Below are 24,830 nucleotides of genomic sequence, written 5' to 3' on the forward strand. Positions count from 1 at the left end.
TTGTTAAGTAATATTCAAGGGGTTTTGTCAGAATGTTAGTTCTACTGCAGTGGTCAGATGACTTTGGGAAATATAGGTCTTAGCAGATTTAAAAAGCAGAGACAGTTTAAGCTATTTCATTGACATTGAATTTTATTGAAATAAAATGCAGGTATCTCCAGGTCTGACCTCCTTGTCAAGGGCCACAAAATTAAATGACTTGTTTAACATCATACAAAGTGGCTCACTGTCCAGGACCTGGACATTCTGGCATTTGGATACTTTTGTTGTAAAATGAATTTGATTGATAATGAAGAGAAACTCAGTGAGACTACAAATATGAAGATAAACATTCTCTCTAGAGTGTAGATATATATAAAAAAGAACTCTTCATCAGCTTGGTGATGTGGGTTTGGGTTTCTTTAGAAACTAGAAATAGGCCAGGCTCGGTGGCTGAGTCTGTAATCCCAGCACTTTGGGAGGCCGAGGTGAGTGGATTGCCTGAGCCCGCGGGTTCGAGACGCACCTGGGCAACTTGGCGAGACCTCATCTCTACAATAAATAAAAAATTAGCCGGGCGTGGTAGCGCGTGACTGTAGTTCCAGCTACTTGGAAGGCTGAGGCGGAAGGATTGCCGGAGCCCAGCAGGTCGAGGCTGCGGTGGCCGGGAGTGGCCACTGTACTCCAGTCTGAGTGACAGAGTGAGACTTCAACTCAAAAAAAAAAAAGAAGAAGAAAAGAAACTAGAAATAACATGGTTAGCAGTGATGGGTCAACAAGTTTAAGGTAGTTTGACCTTTAATATTATCACCTTAATGTTCCTTTAGTCAAGTAGAACAATATGCACATTATGTTTTTTGGTTGCATTTATTGATGGCTGTTTTGATTTCTTTAAAATCTTTAAGGAGATGGTGTGACTTGAATAGAATGCTTTGCATTTAAGAGAATTGATGGACATATAACATTAAGTTATAGATAACATTAATGCATAATTTTTTCCCCCAAACATCCTGAATATCTTTTATATGAAAGGATGTTGATGAAATCTTTAGGATGATATCATAAATCACTTAACAAAACTGTATCTCCAAAACCACTTACAATTTTTGAATTAAGAACGACTAAAATCTATACATGTACTAGTGTTCTACACGTTCAACTTACCATTCAGATTAATAGCAGACTTTAAAAATATCCTTGCTAATATAAAGATTGATTTGTATGACAATTTCCAAAATGCATATTCACTTAACACTTTTTAAAACATCTCAGTTGGAGTCTAGCATCTGAATAAAGGCACACATGATGTAGTGTGCTTATGAATTTATTTAATACTATGTTAGAAATTTTGAAGTTTTGATTGTTTAGGCAAGTGTAATGAATAACAAACACCACATAAAAGAGTGAGGGGTAGTCTGTAAGCTCTGGTATTCAATTTTTAGCCCATCCCACTGTGTGCGTTTTGAATTAAGGACATGCATTTACTGCATTGGTTAATCATCAGTAATACATTTTTTAAACATCTTAATTTTTTATTTATATTTTCTTCCTTTTCAACAAAAGCATGAGCCTCAGAATGGGAGTAACTGTTTTGTTCACTTTTGTATCTCATGTCTGGCACATATAAGTGCTTGGTAAATAAAAGAAAGGTAGATTTACTAAAGGAAAGATATGTTGTTAAGGGCACAATGGGCAGGACATAGTGAGAGTGTCTGCTGCCAATGCATAATTTTTATTCGTTCGTTTTTCTGAAATTCCTTCTGTTTCGTTTTTTGGACTTTCCAGCATCTTTTTATTTCCTTTACTTCTCCTATCCCCCTTAAAAGTCTCATCTTCTTGTTCTTTTTGAATACACTTCTCTTTAGTCTGTTGGTAACTGGTTCTATCTAACCACCTGGAGAGCTCCTTGATATTGGGCAATGGGAGATATACAACTTTGTTTTGCAAACACCAAGCACACACATAAATGATGACTAAAAGTGTAGTGAGACATACTTTTTTAGCAAGAACTGCATATTATGAAGCCTTTTCAATGCTTTTGTTGATAATACTATAACAACTCCTGTGATTTTAATTAGAAGTAAAGTCATACAGACATTCTTTGTTAGGGAAAAAAGTAGAACTGTGGCTGCAGATGTACAAAGTTATCCTTTCCATGGATTTATTAAAATATATATATATTCATATAGTTGTGAATAAAAATACTTTAGTTCACTTGTTTCTCTCTCACAATGTTTTTCTTTAAAAATAATGTCAGCCCTCTGTCTCCATTGGGTTGTACGTCTGTAACTTTAGCCAACTGGTGATCAAGGATGTTTGGAGAAAAAAATAGATGATTGCATCTGTACCAATCATGTATAGACTTTTTTCCTTCTCATTATTCCCTAAACCAGGGGTAGGAACCCAGCAGGAGGTGAGCGACGGGTGAGTGGAGCTCCACCTCCTGTCAGATTAACTGTGGTATTAGAGTCTCATAGGCGCCAACTCTATTGTGAACTGCACATGCGAGGGATCCAGATTGCATGCTCCTTATGGGAATCTAATGCCTGATGATCTCCCCTCCATCTGTGGAAAAATTATCTTTTACAAAATTCATCCCTGGTGCCAGAAATGATGGGGACCCGTGCCCCAAATAATACAGTATAACAACTATTTATGTAGTATTTGTACTGTATTAAGTATTATAAGTAATTTAGAAAGGATTTAAAGTATATAGGAGGATGGGCATATGTTATATATAAATACCATGCCATTTTATGTAAAGGGACTTGAGCATCCATGGATTTTGGTATCTCTGGGGGATCCTACAACCAGTCCCTCCTGGATACTGAGGGATGACTGTTTATCTTAAGATATGCTAGGATAACACTTAATACCTCTGCCTCCTTCCAAAATCAGAGAACTGTATTCTCCTTATATATTTAGCAGTCAGACAGTTACATCCTTTAGGTGAAATTGGATAAGGTAAAAGTGAGTTGCCAAGACTGGCCTGAATCAAATGCTTGTTAGGACATCTTGACCCTAAATGATTCTACTGATAATTTTATTTGAAGAAATGCTTAAGGGTGAATGGTATTGTGTAATTTCAAGAAAGAGAAAACCACATGTTTTGGAGTAGTATTTGTGAGGCGATAACTCATAGTTAATAATATAGGGACGTTCTCAAGGCTTACTAGGAGATCCACAGGGTCTGTTTGTCAGAAAAGGAGGCTCCAGCAGCATCTGTCTTCTGTCTCTGCTTTGCTCTCACCCCATCAGCTTTGTACAAAGTCCAGACTACATTCACCTTTAACCATAGAACAGTGGCATAAAACAGCACAGAAATTACATTATTGCCTGATAAGTCTACCTACTATAGAAGAAAAATACAAAAGCAATAATTTTAGGAATTTCAGTGCTAATAATTCCACGTTTTAGTATCTCCCTCTCCTCCTTCCTTCCTCCCTCCCTCCTTTCTTCTTTCCCTCTCTGTCTCCCCCTTCCCCCTCTCTCCCTCTCCCTCTTTCTTTTTCTTTCTTTCTTTTTCTTTCTTTCTTTCTTTCTTTCTTTCTTTCTTTCTTTCTTTCTTTCTTTCTTTCTTTCTTTCTTTCAAAAAAGTGACATAATGGCTTTCAGTTATGGTTCTACTCAGGAAATATGTGTCCATATTGCTTTTGTCTAGTTAGTCAGATACTCTGTAAGTGACATATAGGAGGTGAGATAAGATTGGGGGCCAGAATGCTTTCTCTTCCCTTGTCATCATTCTTATGCTTTGACATTTCTTTTTTTGAGTTGGAGTCTCACTGTGTCTCCCAGACTGGAGTGCAGTGGCCGCTCTTGGCCACTGCAGCCTCGACTTGCTGGGCTCTGGCGATCCTTCCGCCTCAGCCTTCCAAGTAGCCGGAATTACAGGCAAGTGCTACCACGCCCGGCTGATTTTTTGATTTATTGTAGAGATGAGGTCTCGCTGCCCAGGCGAGTCTCAAACCCGCGGGCTCAGGCAGTCCACTCACCTCAGTCTCCCAAAGGCACGGGATTACAGGCTGAGCCACCGAGCCCGGCATGCTTTGACATTTCAAATCAGTAATCAACAAACAACCAAAGGCAGCTGATGATCAATTCTTTGTTCTCCTCGGAGTAGCAGCACCCTTGCTTACTCTAGGGGTGGAATGTCATGGTAAGTATAAGTTAGATACACAAAGCCTAGTATTTGTTACATATGGAATTGATTGATTGAAAATTTGATTTCTATCTCACAGAACTCTTTAAAATGTTGCAGGAGAGAATGCATGCATAGCATGTGTTTGAATTAAGTGTAGTGTGTGCATTCTCAGTATTGTGAGGTAAACGTATCTTCAGATGGTTACTGGTATTTGGGGCAAGAAGTACCTATTACCTCCCATTATTTTAACATATGATTATTAGATTTCACTTAATTGGGGAAGAAGTACTATTTATTAAATTTTCATTGTAATAAATTTGTAGGATACAAACATAAACACATATGTTTGTAAACCTCGAACTGATTATTATATTTTACTATAATTATTATAATATGATTCTGAGACATTTCAAGGTTCTCTTTACCTGAATTTTGCTGGTATGGTTGATGGGGCCATATGGCTCTTAAGGATCTGAGTGTTTACTTTCCAGTCCTGTGACCCTCAGTAATTTAATAAAGTCCTTTGGGTATTTTTCTTCATCTGTAAAATGGAGATAATAATGGGTACCTACATCACAGGGATCTTGGAAGGATTAAAGGAGTTACTGATAAATGATTAATGATCATTAGTGATAAAATGCTTAGATAAGTGCCTGGAAACATTCAATACACTCTAGCTGCCATAATAGTAGTTATTAATTTTTTTATTATATAAATGTTGAAAGCATTCTGTAAATATACCTCATGGATTGATATCACAAATAAATTTTACTTAATTAAAATTCAAGATCTGTTTTCCATGTTCTACATATTAGCAAGGCATTGAGTCATTGAATTAACTCAGGGGTTGTTCACTGACTTGTGCTGTGGAATGTATTAGGCAGTTTGGAGAGTGCCTAAGTTTCCCTAAAATGCATGGTGTAAGATAGTAGGAAAGATGGCATCTGAGTCAGTGGCTTAAATATGCCTGAATCTGACATAGGGAATTGGCTTATTTGGGCTTAGGGAATCTTACACTTTGTATCAAATTGCACAACAAGCACATGCCTTTTGTTCTTAAACAGGTTTCTGCATGTTTGTACTGAGCTTGGTGAAGAAACATTATCGTCTGCAGTTTTATATGGTGCGTATTAACCATTGTTCTGCAGTCATTATGTAATAAAAACCCTTATGTTTCTCCTCTTGGTAAGAGGATACAGTTTAATCTACTAGTTTGTGTCTTGCCTGAATGTGAGGGATTTATTTATTTCAGATGACCAATAAATATAAACATGGAAGTTGAAAAGTTTCTGAAGATTTTAAAATTTTCAGATTTTTCTAAAAACTTTTACTCTGAGTATTTCCAAAGGCTGGAGCATCAAAGTAGTTGGATCCCTTAAATTTGTAGAAATTTGGAGAGTTTTCCTCGTCTCCTGTACAGTTTACTAAGTCTGGGAAACATTTGCCATGTTCTATGAAAGCCACTCTGTTTACTCGCTCTTAGCGTGAGCATAGGGAGCAGAGCATGTGTTTTCTTAGTTATGGTTAGTCATAGAATTGCATAATTCTTTTTGGCATAAGGTATTGTGTTCAATGTACTCAAGTCTATGTCTTGTAACATGTATTACTCTACATATTAATTGTTTTCTTAACTGTAGCAGATTTTAAAACTGTGCAATGCAATGATTATTCAGACCTGTTACTTCATGTATTAGTAAGGCTTATTCTGGATTTGCAATATATTTTCTATTCTTTAGCCTTGCTTTTCTCCATTAAGACATTCTGCTGAGCATAATTGCTGGGAAATTGTGGTGTTTCTTACATCTGTGTTTCAAGGGATCTGAGAGTAAAGAGTAAAATTCTTAGTGCAAATCTAGAAACAATCAAGACATATCAGCGATAGTAGAATCTCCAATGAAAATAGAAATGGTGCCTATTGGGAAAAAAATCTGATGCATTTTGAAGCAACCAGAGTAAAAGACAACTGAATCTTTTAAACAGATCAAAATAGAATAAAATAAAACAACCAGTATAACGTATTATTTGCTGAAATAAGAAACAGATTTATTCAAAATGAATCTAAATCCCAAGAATTTTAAAAAATGATTTTATAAATTCCAAGCAAAATTATCAGACCAGTACTTGGAAACATTAACTCCCTTTTGTTTACATTCTGCTTATATTGATTATGTTAAAAGTCATTAGAGTGGCCATCTCTCAGGCTAGATGGAATTAATGAAACACGAGGTCTTTGAAAAGTTTGAAGCTGAATACTGTCCTTTAACAGGCTTGGTAAGATAAACTTTCAAGTATGAAAGTATGGTGCTTAAAGGCAGTTGAACCGTGCTGGCTTGAATCATGTGAAGTTTGAAATAGCTCTTTATGAAAAAAAATTAACCACAGTAAACTCTGAAAGAAAAATAACTTTTAGTATTTTTCTTAACTACAGATGCAGAGTAAAATGTTCCTCTTTAAATATGTTAACACTATAAATTTCTCATTGTCACTTAAGTCTAATGATTCACCATTATGTTTTATTTTTCACATGTGTTTTAAAATCTAGTTGTATGGTTATTATTGCATTCTATTTGTTTATGAATTAGATTACTTTGTTACATGTTTTCATTATTTTAAAGTTCCAATAGGCAACAGAATGAATATAATTTACTAACCGCATTTTTATGACTTTTATCTTACATATTTTGACCAAAAGTCATGGTAGAAATTTGTGTTTCAAGATTGTTGTTTCTTCTTTGGCTGCACTGATCAGTTATGTTCACTAATTTTTGTGTTGGGCTGTTAACAGTTCGCATGGACTCATGTCACTTTACTGATAACCGTTACTCAGTCACACCTTGTCATCCAAAATCTGTTTGAAGGCATGATATGGTAAGGGAATAGACTTATGCTGCTTTATGTCTATGTCATAGCACTTTTAAAGCTCTTTCACATTAGATTGCTTCTTGCCAATTTCTACTAAAATGTACTGTTTATTGTTCATATATCCTATTAAAATGTCTCATTGAGTTTTGCTTACTATTTGACAACTGAAGACAAAATGCTTCATTAACAACTGGAAATCTTTCTTACTCAGGTTCCAAATAAAATGCAGAAAGTTCCCATAAAAGTTTTAAGCCATTAGTTACATTTTCAGATGTCAATAAACCTTGATGTAACTTTTCACAAAGGACAGACTTTAAAGATATTATTTACATGGAATGCAAAGGAAATATGAAAGTTCACTTGTCAGTGAATAGTGTGCCGAAATGCATTTTTTCCCTAGGTGAAAGTTGAGTGGCTCCTACTTTGCTTTATGTAGGAGGAGTTTTGCAGCTTTCAGAAGTTACTTGCCCTATGGCAGTGGCTTGTATACTAGTTAAAAGTTATAAAACTTATTACTTAAAAATTAGTTGAAATGGAGAAAAAGCTTATGATTAAGAAAAATTTGACACTACTTTTCCCATGTTCATTTTAAACTCATTAATTAAAATATTTTACAGTTGATCTTTATCAAGATAAATTTTATTCCCTTGACAGCTTCATGTTTTTTTTTCAAGAGAGGTGTGTGCATGTGTGTGTGTGTATGTGTGTGTGTGAACAGTTGCAATCATTTTATGATTGTCTTCCATATATCGTGCAGACTTTTAACTGATGAGGAGTAGTTATGAAGTAAGTGGGTTCTGTGCATTTAGTAGAGTGTAATGCATTCATAAGGTAAGAGGGATAGAGTTAAAACTGATAACTTTCCTGCCGGGCACAGTGACTTACCCCTGTAATCCTAGTACTTTGGGAGGCCGAGGTGAGAGGATTACCTGAGCCCAGGGGTTCGAGACCAGGCTGGGCAACATGCTGAGATCTCATTTCTACAAAAAAATTTTTAAAAATTAGCCAGGTGTGGTGGCACACACCTGTAGTTTCAGTTACTTGGAAAAAGGCGGAAGGATTGCCTAAGCCCAGCAGGTGGAAGCTGCGGTGGCTGTGAGCATGCCACTGCACTCCAGCCTGGGTAACAGAGACTCAAAAAATAAAAAATTTTTTTTTTCTGAAAGAGAATTGTGTTAAGAGCTTGGTATGAATTTATTGGATTATGCTCTGTCTAAACAAGTGACTCATTTCCATACTAAAAGGCTATTTTTCTTAAGATGAACTTTAATCTGCCTTTATTTGTTTATAGCTTGTTCCTCATAAAACTAAAATTTAAATGTCCATAACTATAGAAATATTGGATAATTTAAGGTATTCCTTAATAATTGTCTCTTAATATGTTAGCTTATTTATTGATTTCTGGGTGGATATCTGGAACTCAGTGGTATGGGGATAGGTAGAAAGGGTGCAGGAATGGAAGGTGCTAGTTGCCCACAGGTTCTGTTTATGGTAAGTTCTGTTATGTGGATGGGGATTTGGTCATCAGATCATTGATGGGGACAGAAGCCAAGCATCAGAGTGAAGTTTCTCAAGACAGAAACGGGTTACAGGCTAAGCTATGAGAACTCTTTATAGACCTCTTGGCCTGATGTTCATGAAGCCTAAAACCAAAACAGCGGCAGAAATGGTTTCTTGACCAATCTGATAACAGTTTTGCCATGGAGAAGAGACAGACACACCTCCTTCAAGAATGGTTTTGCATTACTCCCATGAAGCTTAAATACTTAAGTTGCTACATGGACAAATTTGGTTGATATTTATTATTTCTACAAATGTTTTGGCAAGTGTTATGTTCTGGACGAGGCTACCATGCAATCCAAAGTTTCTTCCATTAGTCATTATGAGTCATAGCCTGTAGGAATATTTACCACTTAATCATATGATCTTTTTTCTGCTGACTTTTTTTTTAATACAGGTTCCTTGTTCCAATATCAAGCGTTATCTGCAATGATATCACTGCTTACCTTTTTGGATTTTTTTTTGGAAGAACTCCATTAATTAAGGTAATGGAAAATTATTATAAGCAAGTCACTACCATAACCTCTGAGATTAGCTCTTGGAGAACATTTCCAACAACTTGGTGCTGTTGACTTTTTTTTTTTTTCAATCTCTGAGATGCTTTGCTTTTCCTTAGCTGCATTTGGTAGCTGCAGGGTAGGAGCAGTGAGCCATATCTCCAAATCATTCCACCTGGGTTCTTCCTCAGGCATTCTCTTGGTTCCTCTATAACGGCTGGACTCCGTCAGGTGTCCTCTCCCTCGTGAAGACTCTTTTCGTCTTTCTGTAGTTTCTTTCTTGCAGCTCTTTGGTGCAGCTCTTCCTCATATTGCCCAACAAACCTATGCACAAGCCTTCCTTGACTCTGCTCTTCCCTCAAGCTGCCTCATCATCCCTCCCCTCCTTTTCCCATCTTTCTAAAAGAATCAAGTACACTGTCTTCACATGCTCATGTCCATTTGTAAGACTTAAACATCAAACTCATTTCAAGCAAAAGATTTTGAGACCTACAATAAAATATTGATAAAATGCAAGTAATAATGGAAGGTTAAAACAAGAGAAGAAAGTACACAGGAGCAGACTGTGTTATTTTGCCTTGGATTTGGTTCTGTTTATAGGCAAAGAAGGATAAGAACAGGAGGCAAAGAAGGAAAAAAACTAAGTTTTTAGATCTCATTTGGGGGAAGAAGTAAGTCAGTCCTTCATGGAAGTCAAGCCATTTTATGGAACTGACTTATTTGTTTTATTTTACAGATGTGGGGTACAATTCAGGGTTAGGTATACAAATGTTCATTATGTAGGTACTCTTGTTGCTGTGTGCCCTCCCCAGAACTGATTTCTTAAAAAAGAGTTGCTTATGCTGGGGCTTCAGATAGCATTCACTCGATTTGCATATTAAGCAAAGGCTATTACAATAGTCTCACAAATATATTAGGTGGTTGTTTTGATATTTTTATATGGGTAGTTTTAAAGGAATTGAGACTGTTGTTCAAATAGAAAAAGTTTCTGTCCAGAGTGGTGTGGGGGTGGTTTAGCATTCACAGAGGCATTCATGGACTCCCTGGTCCTTCAAAAAACCTTCCATAAACTCCTCCTTTGGAACACACAGAGAGTATCAGCTGAGAGCATCAGCACACACAGAGCATCAGGCTGAGCTGCAGAGATACTGGCAAGCAAACTATAAGTTTTAAAGATGTTTCTACACCTGCTTCAAAGTAGGTGTGATGTAATATTCAAGATTGAGTTCAGCACACACTAAGAAGTTTTTGGTTTCAGAAAGGTTGTTGCAGCTGTGGAAGAATCTCAGCGACTGATTTAAACATAGCTTTCAAGTGAATTTACTAGACTGGATTAGTTATATAATATATCTAGATAATTTAACAATTAACTCCCAATCAATATGAATCAATTTAATGTGATAAGCTATCTTTAAAATAATCATTAGAAACTTTTGAATTTGAGTACACTTCTACTTTATGATAGTAATACAAAATCATTCTAGAGAAAGGTGTATCTGTCCCTTCTCCATGGCAGAATTGTTATCAGATTGGTCAAGAAACCATTTCTGCCAGCTGTTTTGGTTTTAGGCTTCATGAACATCAGACCAAGAGGTCTATAAAGAGTTCTCATAGCTTAGCCTGTAACCCGTTTCTGTCTTGAGAAACTTCACTCTGATGCTTGGCTTCTGTCCCCATCAATGATCTGATGACCAAATCCCCATCCACATAACAGAACTTACCATAAACAGAACCTGTGGGCAACTAGCACCTTCCATTCCTGCACCCTTTCTACCTATCCCCATACCACTGAGTTCCAGATATCCACCCAGATTTCTCTCCCTAAATTGCCCCATTGACTGGGCAACAACAGCCTGAATATGAAACAAACAGGATCTGTTCTTAAAAGAACAACGTGTCTCTTTCTTCCTGGAGAAAGACGTGAATTGTGTGAAAAAAGGGGGTTGAATGTATGAGTACTGAAGAACATTCAATATTTGGGGCTGTGCAGTATTTTGCCATTTCAGAAAAGAGATCTGTGTGGATAGCATATTAGGAATATATGGAAATCTCATATGCTAGAGTGTTCATATTTTGTTGTACTCATTCTGTTTTTGGTCAGTAGGGCAGTACTGACCATGTTACTTGGAATTAATATATCTCCATCTTTTTCCCACGAACTTATGTCAAAGATTATAGAATTTTATATAAGCCTAAAAGTTATGGGATAGTTATTTCAGTATACAGTCCTTTGAGAGGAAAAAAACAGTTAAGTTGAGGGTATTTAATAGGAACAAACTTATAGTTACAGCATGTCAGATCTTTGAAGGCCTATGTTTTTATATTCTACTAGGGAGATTTTCATTAGTAAATCAGGATAATTGAAAGAAGGAAAAGGGTTTTGAATTATTCCAATAAGAAAAAAGTAAGAAAAGATGTACGAGGTATTGAGAACTCCTTGAACAAAGTTTGCATATGTATTGTGTATTTTATGAGTGCAGTAATGCTTTTTAATATTATTTGGCTTTTTTCAGTTGTCTCCTAAAAAGACTTGGGAAGGATTCATTGGCGGTTTCTTTTCTACAGTCGTGTTTGGATTCACTGTGAGTTTTACTGGGATTTTTACTTTATGTATATTTTGAAAAACTATACCAAGTTTATTAGTGTATCCTAAGCCTAAAAGAATTAAACCACAAAATGCTAATGATACATTAATTGAAACCTACTGAGTAAAACCAATTCTGTATCTCAGTACCTCTTATCCTGACTGCATGTAGAATCCTGGAGAACTTAAACAAAATCTATGTCTCAGCCTTATCCCTGGCCAACTACCTTCCCCAGGTAGTTCTAATGTACAGCCAGGCTTGAGATCCACTGTTGTGCTTTATGTTTTAGTAGTTTCTAGTAGCTGTTCTGTCTTATGGGGGACACAAGTGCTGCGACAGGTGGTGGCTATGAGTAATAGCAGAGAATGCAAATGAGCTCTGCTTTGTTAACACACTTGGCTAATGGGTGGTTACTGCTGTGAGCCCAATTTGCAGGAAGAGTCTGTTAATTATAAATCATTAATGCTCACTTATAGTCATGAATAATGACTATTATTCATGTTTCATGTTTTAAAAGTTAATTTACATTTATGGAATTTAGGTTTTTGTTAAAAGGTATCTAGTAAAAATCAATAAGGCTACAGCAAAATGACTGGATATAAGATAAATATACAAAAATACTATTAGGGAGTTTAATTTTTTTAACAGTCTAGTCTCTAAAATTTGTAGTTATTTTCTGTATCCAAATATAGAGTAGTAACAACCATGACAGCCTCGACCTACTGGGCTCAGGCATTCCTTCTGCCTCAGCCTTCTGAGTAGCTGGAACTACAGGTGTGTGCCACTACCCCAGCTAATTTTTTGATTTAGTGTAGAGATAAGGTCTCACCTTGTTGCTCAGGCTGGTCTCGAACCTGTAGGCTCAGGCAGTCCTTTCACCTCCACCTCCCAAAGAACTGGGATTACAGGTGTGGGCCACTGTGCCCAGCCCAACATGAAATTTTGAGAGGGAGCAAATATATAGATAAATGATCCTGATGAGGAAACCACCATAATTTGTCTGTTTAGTTTATAAATTTAGCTCGTTCTCAGTAAAATTCCAATAGAATTTGAGTTTTTGTGGTAAAATATTGATTAGATAATAATTGACAAGTGGGACAATGAGAAATAATTTAATCCTATGTTTTTTACATTACATGGTAAGTCAATTAAAACATTAAGTTAATTCTATAAGACTAGGTTATTATTAAAAACTAGGAAATACTACAGGGATAACCATGTCATTGGAAGAAGTTAAAGAGCTACTCCATAAGAATGAATGGCAAAATATAAGGAAGGAAATTATGTAATTTTTCTAATAAATGGTTTTGAAGAAATTGGTTGTTTGGAAGCAAAATCAGTCTATATTTCCTAATGCCATCTGAATTTCTGTTAATCATTCTCAAACAAAATAATAGGCAGAATGACTGCAAGAAAAATAGAATAAACTATGCAGTTTAAATTTATAAAAAGATATTTTATCTTAGGTATCTTTTTACTTCCATGACTGAGGGCAGCTCATTTTAAAAATTGCAGTGAGGAATCGGGCACAGTGACTCACGCCTATAATCCCAGCACACTGGGAGATGGAGGTGAGAGGATTGCCTGAGTCCAGGGGTTTGAGACCAGCCTGGGCAACTCAGCAAGACCTTGTCTCTACAATAAATCAAAAATGAGCTGGGTGTGGTGACATGTGCCTGTGGTTCCAGCTACTTGGTAGGCTGAGGTGAAAGGATCGCCTAAGCCCAGCAGGTTGAGGCTACAGTGGCCATAAGCATGCTACTGCACTCTATCCTGGGCAACAGAGTGAGACTCTTCCTCAAAAAAGAAAAAAAATTGCAGTGATGTAACCAGGGAAAGAATAATTTAGTCAAAGTATTCTGAACTGGCTAAAAACAATGATGTTTTTTCACCTATACTATTTTATATTTCCTAATCACTGGTTAATTATTAACTGATGAAATTAATAAAATCTTGTTTGCAACAAATGTCAGCCCTTTTTGTATACCCTTATAACTATGGTCATACAGAGTTACAGTCTCGATTTAAAAAAAAAAAAACTTGGCCAGGCATGGTGGCTCAAGCCTATAATCCTAGAACTTTGGGAGGCAGAGGCAAGAGGATTACCTGAGCTCAGGGGTTCGAGACCAGCTTGAGCAACATGGCAAGACCTCGTCTCTACAATAAATCAAGAAATTAGCCAGGCATGGTAGTGCGTGCTTATAGTTCTAGCTACTTGAAAGGCTGAAGCAGAGGGATTGCCTAAGCCCAGTAGTTTGAGGCTGTGGTGGCCATGAGCAGCGTGCCACTGCACTCCAGCCTGGGCAACAGAGTGAGACTCCAACTCAAAAAAACAAAAAACAAAAACAAAAAAACCCCACCTCTTTCCTTTACTAAAGGTCGTTCAGGTCTTTTACTGGGAAAATTATGACCATCTAACTTTGAAAATGCATAGCAGAATATTGTCTAATAATTTAAATTGTAATACAGAGAAATTCTGACATTCTATTTCTGGCATTTCTGACATATAACTTAAAACATATATCTTTAGGCAATATTTCATGAGCTCTTGCTTTGTTATTCAGGCTGCTTATGTGTTATCCAAATACCAGTACTTTGTCTGCCCGGTGGAATACCGAAGTGATGTCAACTCCTTTGTTACTGAATGTGAGCCTTCAGAACTTTTCCAGCTTCAGAGTTATTCACTTCCACCCTTTCTAAAGGCAGTGTTGAGACAGGTAAGAGTAATAGTTAAGATAAACATGATTGGGGATCTGCCACTCCAAAGATTAAACTTCCTTTAAAAGTGGGATTCAGGGCCGGGCTTGGTGGCTCAGCCTGTAATCCCATCACTTTGGGATGCTGAGGCGAGTGGATTGCCTGAGTCCACGGGTTCGGGACCAGCCTGGGCAACTTGGCAAGACCTCATCTCTACAAAAAATGAAAAATTAGCTGGGCATGGTAGTGCATACCTGTAGTTCCGGCTACCTAGAAGGTTGAGGCGGAAGGATCGCCTGAGCCCAGCAGGTCGAGGCAGCGGTGACTATGAGTGTGCCACTGCATTCCAGCATGGGCAACAGTGAGACTCCATCTCAAACAGTAAATAAACAAATAAAATAAATAAAATTAGTTTTTTTCCTAAAGCATGTGTAAAGGTTCTTTGAAGCCTTGCACTGAAAGATGTTGACATGCCCTCTAGAAGAACCCTCCTGATCCCTGTCATTAGACTGGGAACATTAGACTGGCTGGTTGGCTAAAATGGGGAATCAGTCATGAATGTGTTTGTTTGTATCTGAAAATTTTATTTTAACTAAAATTCATAATTTTTGAGAAGTAAATTAGCCAACAAATTATTTATCTCCTTGAATGCTCAATATGTGGATTCCAAGATATTTTTCCATGTCTGAGCTGTTACCTGCTATAAAACTTCTGATGCTGCTAATGTTTGATAAAGACCAAGGCTATTGCTTTGATACAGTTGCTAAAATTGGTGTTTTCAAACATCTTTCTTGAACTACACCCGTCAAGCACTGTCTGTAATTTATGGTTGTAGGCTATTTAAAAAGGAACAAGAACTATGAATTTGCAAAATAATTGAACTATAGAATTCTTCTCATTTTTTATAATCCTCTCCCTAAATATTTTGTAGTTGTCTCATTGATGCTCATTTTGGTAGTTCTCTTTAAGCTTCTTATTTTTGTGTGTTTCTATAGCATTTAACTTAGTTTTAAGAGAAAAGGCCCACTTTTCCCTTATTTCCTCATATAAAATTAAAGTGAACAACCAAAAATAATTATAAAATACAATATTAAAATAAATTATTTAATTACAAAAACAAAGGACTATTCATAAAAAAAATTAAATTTAGAAGTGAACTCAGCTGCTTCTTAGTAAGCCTACCACCCAGTTGTTGTTGAAGTTCTAGATAAGTTAGAAGGTAGCCTGCCAGCTGTAAGAGTTCAGCCTGCCGGTGACTGTCCCTGTGCTTGCTGGGAGACTGGAGAAGATGGGGCAGAGAGCTTACCATACATTGTTCTCCCATAAACCTTAATGTTTGTGAAATTAACAAAAATGTGGTATATGCTTTTACCTACTGTTTATATCATGGTTCTTATATTAGGTGGCATGTTCAAGTACAAGTTTAATAATGTTAGTACCATGCCTACCCTTCTTTCTCCTCTTTAGGAAACAGTGAGCTTGTATCCTTTCCAGATTCATAGTATTGCTCTGTCAACATTTGCATCTTTAATTGGCCCATTTGGAGGATTCTTTGCCAGTGGATTCAAAAGAGCTTTCAAAATCAAGGTGTGTGTTTAGATTCTTTGTTGCATTATTAGAGAATGTAACCTAGTTGCAACTTGGTTCACTCTTGGTCTACATTAAGACCCTAGATAAAAACTTTTACATCTTACTTGTTTCATCCTCACAGAAAGGCTGCCTAGCTGATATGAGTACATTCTTTCTCATTAGGTTTTGGTCATACTGTGTTAATACATTTTAAGTGTTAGGTCAGCTTCGTTTATAGAAGTGGGATGGGATGCACCCCATAATGTTGGTTTAGACACAGAATCTTGGTCTTGCAAGTGCTCATCCAAGAATCCAGATCTGAATCATCTGAGGCTTAGTGTTTTGCCACAGTCTCACTTGATGGTTATGCAGAAGAGCCTCTGGATAGGTCACCATTTATTCTGCTAGATCAGGGGTCATCAGACTCTTTCTGTTTGAAAGAGTTTGATGTTCTGTTCTTCAGGTTTTGCAGACCATATGTTCTATTGCAGCTTCTCAACTCTGACTTTGGATGTTGTAGTGTGAAAGCCCCCATAGACAATATGTCAGTGAATGACTGTGGCTGGGTTTTAATAAAACTTAATTTATAAAAAATAGGCTAGATTTGGTCTCTGGGACATAGTTTGCCCAACCCTGCCCCAGATACTTAAAATTATCCCTACATGTTATGTAAGATCATCATAAAGCCACATGCTATCTCCGAAATATTAGCTTAGCCTCTCACACATGGCTTCATTAAGCTGGGGTGGAATGTTGTGCCATTCAGGGCTTAGAGAGCAGCTGTTGAAGGTGGGGTGATCGGGGAAGGCCTTTCTGCATAGGTGCCACATAGCAGAGATCTGAGGGAAAAGGAGAATAAGTCCTGCAGAGAAATCTGTGCAAGAGCATTCCAGAGAGCACAGAGGAATGGAAAAGGTTGGCCTGTTTGAAGCTGAGCTAGAACGCGTGGCTGTGGGCAAGAGCAGGAAATGAGGCTGCAGAGTCGAGTGGGGCCAGACCAGGTCGGGCCTGAGAGGCTAGGAAAATCAGTTTCCTCGGTGAGCACTTGCTGTGGGGAAGTTACCATGTAAGGTGGAATGCAGTATATGAAAGCATACAAGGTGTCATCCCTGTTTTCAGGATACTCACTGCCTGCTAGGGGGCACAGCATAGGTCCACAGAGAATCCAGCAGCTGCCGTGCAGGATAAGCGTCTTGCGAAGTACTGCCAGCAGCAGAGTGGCACTGGGTTCCCACAGCTCTGTCATGCTTTCAGATAGTACGGAAGGGCAGAAATTAGTTGGCAAAAACTGACCAAAGAATTTTTCAATAGTTGTTTTAAACAGAGAAATATTATATTTAGGATGGTACTTTTTTTGATGTCTTCAATTAAAGGTTTTTTGTTGAATTTCGGCATTTTTTTGGCGTGCCTGAAATGAAGGAGCTATTGCTATTGCATTTGAGATGTTTCAAAGAGTGATTAGTCATGTGCATTTCTGGGGCACTCAGACACGTGGATATATCTGTACAGAGTCAGTGTGTAGAGACTTAATACCTGTTCCCTCAGTTTGGCCATTCAATGGCTAACGTGTCCCAAATAAGCTAGCTGTGATTTTCTTTTTACCCTAACACTTTAAAAAAAGAAGAAATACTTATCATAGCAGTAAAATGTTTATTTCAGAGTAAGAACTGTTAGGATAAACATGAGTTGGAACCAGTTATACATCTGTCAACAACACTAAAATAGCTCCCCAAATAGTTACACAGAAGGATAGGCTATAACAAAATTTGATTAGCAATAGCTGATAGAATTTTTATTTAGAAAAAGTTTTAACTAAGAAAAGTCGTGTTAAATTTAAGTGTTTATTTAGTGTTGAAGACTGTGGGTCAGTTCAGAAATCATTCTAAAATGGGAATGTATTTGGAAGATGTGGTTTTGATCTCTTGGGACATATTCTATTAAGTTTGTATTTAGTAAAAAAATTCAAGAGTGAAGTATTTTCCTTACAGAATGAGTCCATGATGCCAAAGAGACACTTACAGATAGGAATGTTATTACTGGTGATTTTTTGAAAATTTGCTAACATATTTGTTTGTTTTTAAAGGATTTTGCAAACACCATTCCTGGACATGGTGGAATAATGGACAGATTTGATTGTCAGTATTTGATGGCAACTTTTGTGCATGTGTATATCACAAGTTTTATAAGGTACTTTTACATTAAAAAAACTTTTTTAAGGTGATTTCTTTGAGTTTTCATCTCCATTGGCGTGAGTTTCAATAAGTTAACTCTTTCTGTCGATGGGAATCTGTAATATCAAAATGAATGGGTGGCCCCTGGAGGTGTTCCTTGAGTGGGATGGTTAAATTGTCATTGTTTTACATACATTTGAGCAAGTTTAAAAAAACAATAGTATATATCAGGACCAAGTTAAATATCCAGTTAATATGCATGGTATTGGATTTGAAAGGTGAAAATATTTAATTTCTCAACTGTGGGCATGGTAATGATCATGAATGTAAGAGTTAAGAAGGAGGAGAACATAATTCATTCAGTCTGCCAATTATTGCTCAAGTACCTGTCACGTCATGGAAAGTTCTAGGCATGAAGATAGCAGAAAACAGAACAAATCCAGTCTTTGCCCTCAGTTTTTTTGTTGGAGGTGGGGTTGGAAAGAAAAGGACAATAAACAAATAAGTAGTATAGTTTGTTAGATCATAAGTACTATGGATAAAAATATAGCAGACCAGGGCATCGTGGGAGTGTATGGGGGTAGCTGGCAGGTGGGTGGATGGGTGTTGCTATTTTATATGGTATGGTGGTCCATTCTTGTTATTAAACCTTAATATTTTGGGTCTGCCTTAGAATACCAATTTGGGTGTGAAGGCCAACCACATAAACCACATGTTAATTTTATTTTCTGTGGTTTCTACTCACCCAACAGACAGAACACTTATTAATAGAACCTGAGCCATATAAAACATGGATTTTCTTAGAGATATTTGGAGGGAAACTCATATTCAGAGATCGCTAAATCCACATTTTAAATATGTACCCATAGCAGTGTGAGAATTTTTGTATTAACTTTTTTGGGGGAGGCAGTCTTACTAAGGGTTTATCAGTTTCATTAGTCTTTTCAAAAAATCATCTGATTTTGCTAAATTTCTTTACTGTGTATTTTCTACTTCATTGATTTTTCACTCTCATTTTCATTCCTTTATCCTTTTTTTGGTTCAGTTTTCTGTTCTTTTTCTAGTTTCTTGAGACAAAGTTTAGACTGATTTTCAGCCTTGCCTAGTATATCTGTTAAGACTATAAATTTCCTCTTAAGTAAATCTTTAACCTCACCCTACAAGATATGATATTTGTATTTTCATTATTCAGTTACAAATATTTTCTTGTCTCCAGCATTGTGTCTTCTTTAACATGTAGGTTATTTAAAAGTGGACTGATTTGTGTCCAGACAAATGCAAATTTCTTCATTTTCCTTCCTGTATTGTTATTTGCGTTAATTCCATTGTGGTTAGAAAAGACACCCTCTATGATTTCAGTATTTAATGGTTTTGGAGACTTTCTGGCTCATCATATTGTTTATTCTGGTATGTTCCACGTGCTCATGAAACAAATGTGCGTTCTGCAATTATTGGATGTAGTGTTGGATATGTCAGTTGGGTGAAGTTTAATTAAATCTGTACTGGTTTGGGGGGACTTTGTTTTGGGGTTTTTTGGTCTGCTTATTCTGTCAGTTACAAAGAGAGCCAAATTTCTCTCACTGATTGTAAATTATCTTTTTTTATTTCTATTACTGTACATTTTTGCTTTATATCTTTTGAGGTTGTTAGTTATATGCAAATTTAAGATTGTTGTATCGGTTGAATTGATGCTTTTGTCATTATATAATAGCACCCTTACTACTTGTTTTCAAGCCTACTTTGTTGGGTATTAGGATAGCTACATCAGCTTTCTTTTGGTTAGTGTTTGCATAGTGCTTCCTTGTCTCTCCTTTGATTTTTAGCATACCTTTCTCCTTGTATTTAATGTATTTCTCTTTTCTCTTCAAACAGGCATATAGCTAACTGTTTTTGTGTCGGTTTTGCATACTCAGTTGACAGTATTTGTCTTCTTAATTGGAGTATTTAGCCTATTTGAATATCATTTATTTATTGATACATTTCTGTTTTAGTAATTAGTGGTTAAATCTTTAGAAATTTATTTCCTGAAAATGGCAGTTTTTAGGACATGAACTCCTACTCTTTTCTAAACGATCTGCTGTTCTCTCAGCAGAGGGAAGTCCTACTGGGCTATGCTGTCCACTGTTCAAAGCAGATCTGTAGACTATGAGAGATATAGTGAGAATGCCAGGATGCAGCCAGCTGGGAGCACCTGCTTGCACCATTTTGCATGTAGCTGAACTGGCTAGAACAACCTTCCTTTTCTCGGTGGATCCCCACTCTGGGTTTATGCTATGAAGTTGCTAAATCTTTTGAAGAAATGAAATAAGACAAGCTGTGTCCAGACTTGAGCCTGAATGGTATAATGGCCACAGTGTTTTTTTGGCAAATGAGTTGAGCCATATGCATGAAGGTGACCCACGGGATGGCTACCCGAGGCTCTTGTGCAATTTTTAGTCAAGATTTTTAAAGTAAATAGTTCCTCTACTCATCCTCACTGTGATACCACTATATAGCAGGCATTTCATTGCTGCTGGGATTTCTGCTTCCTGTGATTCTATTTGAACTGGCTTTACTGTAAATCATACATTGATTTACCCATGGAAATATCTTCTCAGAATTCTGTGCATCCTCCATATATTACTTACATTTTGCTTTTTCCCATTGGATTTTAAAGCAGATCAGCTTTGATTTTGTTTTCTGTAGACTTTCTTTGAAGTCTGTGGCACCTAGTGCATATCTCAGGTAGGGTCTTCAGTGCTGGGCTCAGGGCTCTTGTGTTCTCTGTCTTGGACATTCAAATTCCCTGGGAATATTTCTTTAACAAAGTCCCTTCCGTAGTATAAAGTTACTTGAAGCTAAACATTTAAGTTTTGTTTGTATGCCTTCCTTTTTATTTATCCTTCATCCACCAGGCTTCTTTTCTTACATAATAGTTTTTGTGTCTCGTCTAGTCTCATGCCTGTCCCCCCCCTAATGTATGTTGCTCTTTTGAGAATGTCCATGGAACTTAGATCAGCACCGCTAAACTGCTCTATATTGATCCTGGGCTTGTGCCTTCTTTCCACATCTAGGCTGTGTGCTTCTCAGAGTTCTGGGTGCTTTATCCCCTTGACACAAACATTGGATACTCAAGTGAGCTCTTATTAGCTGTTTTAATTCCATAAAGATGGCCACTCTGCCCCTGAAAGAAATGATTTATTTGAAATCAGGGGTATGTACTTCATTTAGTCCTATTAAAATAGTATGAACTCTGTCTTCTCTGCCTTATCAGGGGCCCAAATCCCAGCAAAGTGCTCCAGCAGTTGTTGGTGCTTCAACCAGAGCAGCAATTAAATATATATAAAACTCTGAAGACTCATCTCACTGAGAAAGGAATCCTGCAACCCACATTGAAAGTATAACTGGATCCAGAGGGGGAAGGACTGACGAGAAGAAATTCTGCAGAAAAGCACTGACAGATAAAACTTTGTAATTGTACAGAAAACGGTTGAAAATGCAATAGATTGACATTTTACGACATGAATGTTTCTCTCTGAAATTACTGTGAATATTTAACCAACACTTACTTGATCTAAGTTATGAAATAAGTAGCAAATCGCCAGCAAAATACCCTGTTGTTTTTCTAAAGTGTATTTTCTGATGTGAACTTCCTTCCTCTTACTTGCTATGTTTCATAATTTAAAAGACTTATATTTGAAAGAACCAAACACTATAAAATAGTACATTGAGGATGTCTTGAGATCACACCTGGCAGTGTGCCCTTTTGCACAAATTATTTACTCTTGCACTTAAATTAAGAGTTGCTCTTAATTTTAGCAAAATGTCTTATTGGAAGGCACAACAGGAAGTCAGTTCTCCTGGGCTTCCTCCTCATGTAGTCTGAAGTATTTTATAAAAGACTTAGTTGGATCAAAGGAAAAAAAGGATTGTTGACTTTGCAAAGAAGTAATCATTTGCAAGGGAGAATAGTCTGCTCTTGGGTAGGTACAAAATTAAGCAGAGGGACACTAAAATCTCAGCCATGACTGGTTTGTTAGTAGGAGCTGCTGTCAAACTCTACTTCTGATCAAATTGTTTGGGAAAAAACGACCTTGCAAAAGCTTTTCAAGAGAGTTCTGCTGTGAAGAGCACAATGTACAGATCCCCCGCAGATGATCTCAACAGAGGGCAGCAGCTCAGGGGACAGCCACAGAACAAGGCGTGAGGCATAGGCCACCTGCTGGCCACGTGCTCTCCTGTTGCTTGGTTCCCTGTGAACTGGCTCCCCTAAGTCCTGACCACGAGCACATAGCAAGGTCGGCGTAGGGTGGCAAGGCACGGTGGCAACTGGGGCAGGGCAGGAGATGCTCAACTGAGAAGAAGTGACTCGCTCCCCGTCCCGGCTGCTCCTCCAGGTGTCCAGTGCATCCTGCTGGCGCCTCACCGAGCAAGGAGGAAGATCTGCCTGGAGACTCCGTCCCCGGCTAGCTTCCTGGAGTGGCTAACCTTTGTCTGTTGCTCTCTCGAATCATGTTATAAAATCTGATGACATCAACTGGTCATTTTTTCTTCCAAGAATAAAAATCAAGCAGATGTGATTCCTACCAAGAACAAAAAGCACACAAATGCCAAACCTTCTCTTTGGTAGACTGGACACTGGAACCAGAGAGTCCATTTCTTATCAGTTGACATAAATGAGTGAGTGTTGCTGTGTGTTCTGGACACCTGCATTTATTATATTAAACAGCCAACACTAAAGTTTCAACAGTTGCCCGGTGCTTCTGGTTAGATGTTCAGAGGGGAAAAATAGCTATATTTTGAAGAATGTTTTGCTAATGAAGAGAGTAAATATTTTTGTTTAAATCAACAAATTTTAATTATTTTATTTTTCCGTCCAACAACTAGACTTAAACAACAGATCACAGACCTGCCTGGGCTCCACAAATGCCATCCCCCAGCCAGCAACTTCATCACGTGTCACATGATTAGAGTGGGCTCCGGCACACTCAGGGCCAGAAGTCCCACTTCTTGGTCTGACAGGCATTTTGTTCATGAGTCATCACTGGATGTGTTCCATTGGCCTATTTTACACTATTCCATAAAAATCTAGATCTGGTATTCGAAATGTTATTACAGGAGGGCATGATCACTTTAAAAATCAGGCCACCTACAAGTTAATTTTCAACATCTCGTGTTTTAATTTTCCCATTAACAGTTTCAACTGTTGGTCATAAAAGAATTTAGGATGCCAAAGTTTAAAAAGTAAAATGAGAATTTTGTGCTAGGAACTTAACTTTAAAAAGTTGGTAGTCTGTGTAAGCAAGAACTCCTTAGAAATACACAGAAGACTGCTATATTTTTACTTAAAGTAATTGGTGAGGCATTGAGATACAGAATTATAAGAGCATTGCTGAATACAGATATTATCAGTAATTATTATAAACAAAATATGAAGCTAGAAATAGTTGGAGTCCCAATAATAACTTTTCTCAAATATACTTTTAGAGTTGGGTGTACATCATCCTATATGTACAAAAGTAAATTCTTAATTTTAACGGAACTCTAATGATTGACCTTTTTAGCATACTTTTATAGCATGTACATTAAAATAGAATATATTTTAGCAAAAGATTGCCACAAAAACCTGACTTTAATCATTTTTATATTTGCACTGTGAATAGGGCTTAAATTTCAGTGTATTGATGTGATGGTGGAAAATTGACAAACTAGGAATTTCTTTCACAGTAATGACTCATTGTTCCAAATTTGCTACTTTGGGAGATACTCCTGTGGTATTCCTTGCTTGATTTTCTAACCTGTGGGATGCAAATGGTTCTTCAGTGCTTTTCCCCTTGTGGTGGTGCATATACATTTACTATCTGAGAGTAAATGGCCACACACACCCCTCTTTTTTCATTTGTAGAATCCTCTTATTTGCACTTTGGTTTGAACAAAGATAGTATCACCTTGTTCAATGAAAAGAAGCAGAAACTGTACAAAGGGTGTCCATGGGTGATAGCTTATGATATGTGTCAATCAGTTCTCTGAATCTTATTTACTGAAGCTGAGGTAGGAAAATAAAAGTGAAATAAACTACATTTTTGACTTTGTGACTTTGTTGTTTCATTTTCTCATTGGAGAAGAAATATTCCCTCATCCAACTAGTATTTACAAAATAATGGTGAGTATATGTAAGTACCAATTGTGTGTATTCCATCACTGACACCTACGGTGACATCTTCAGGGCTGGGGATAAGTAAATCCTGGTGATGATTGAGCATCTGTATGTGCTGAGTGGCAATATCTTCCCTTTTTTATTGGAGTCTCACTCTGTCACCCAGCTGGAGTGCAGTGACACTATCATAGCTCACTGCAGCCTCCACCTTCTGTATTCAGGGGATCAATCCTTTCACTTCAGCCTTCCGTGTGGCTGGGACAACAGGCCCTCACCACCACACCCAGCTAATTTGATTTTTTTGTTGAGACAGGGTCTCACTATGTTGCCCAGGCTGGTCCTGAGCAGCAATGTCCTCTTAATAGACACTGAGCTTCTATGGTACTTGCAGTTTGTAATTGCATACTTGTGTCTGTGACTCTCTGGATAATGTCTAGTCCTCACTAGAGCTCTCAACCATCCAGAGACTGGGGAAGTCTGTTTTGGCTGCCATCATGCTCTGTGGCCCGATGCCAACACTCCATAGGCTCTCGAGCTCCTGAAGAGTCTGGGAACCCAGCTGTGCACATTCCCACTTGTCTCTGGACAGCCCCTGGTCCCTGCCCTGGAGTTTCCTGGAGTTTTTATTTTGCA

General features: G+C 37.4%; 1 protein-coding gene across 1 annotated transcript in view; it reads left to right on the plus strand.

The window, feature by feature from the left end:
• Window positions 1-24,132, plus strand: part of CDS1 (CDP-diacylglycerol synthase 1) — a 45,161-nt gene extending 21,029 nt beyond the window's left edge. The window contains exons 5-12 of the mRNA XM_021716232.1: window positions 5,185-5,243; window positions 6,906-6,988; window positions 8,940-9,027; window positions 11,553-11,621; window positions 14,189-14,341; window positions 15,789-15,908; window positions 17,974-18,077; window positions 21,315-24,132. Coding sequence (XP_021571907.1) covers window positions 5,185-5,243; window positions 6,906-6,988; window positions 8,940-9,027; window positions 11,553-11,621; window positions 14,189-14,341; window positions 15,789-15,908; window positions 17,974-18,077; window positions 21,315-21,444 — 806 coding nt within the window. The 3' untranslated portion in view covers window positions 21,445-24,132. The remainder of the gene's footprint in view (window positions 1-5,184; window positions 5,244-6,905; window positions 6,989-8,939; window positions 9,028-11,552; window positions 11,622-14,188; window positions 14,342-15,788; window positions 15,909-17,973; window positions 18,078-21,314) is intronic.
• The last annotated feature ends 698 nt before the right edge of the window (window positions 24,133-24,830 follow it).

Source organism: Carlito syrichta, unplaced genomic scaffold (genome assembly GCF_000164805.1).
Source record: "Carlito syrichta isolate Samal-C Ts95f unplaced genomic scaffold, Tarsius_syrichta-2.0.1 Scaffold308491, whole genome shotgun sequence".
Taxonomy (NCBI): Eukaryota; Metazoa; Chordata; class Mammalia; order Primates; family Tarsiidae; genus Carlito; species Carlito syrichta.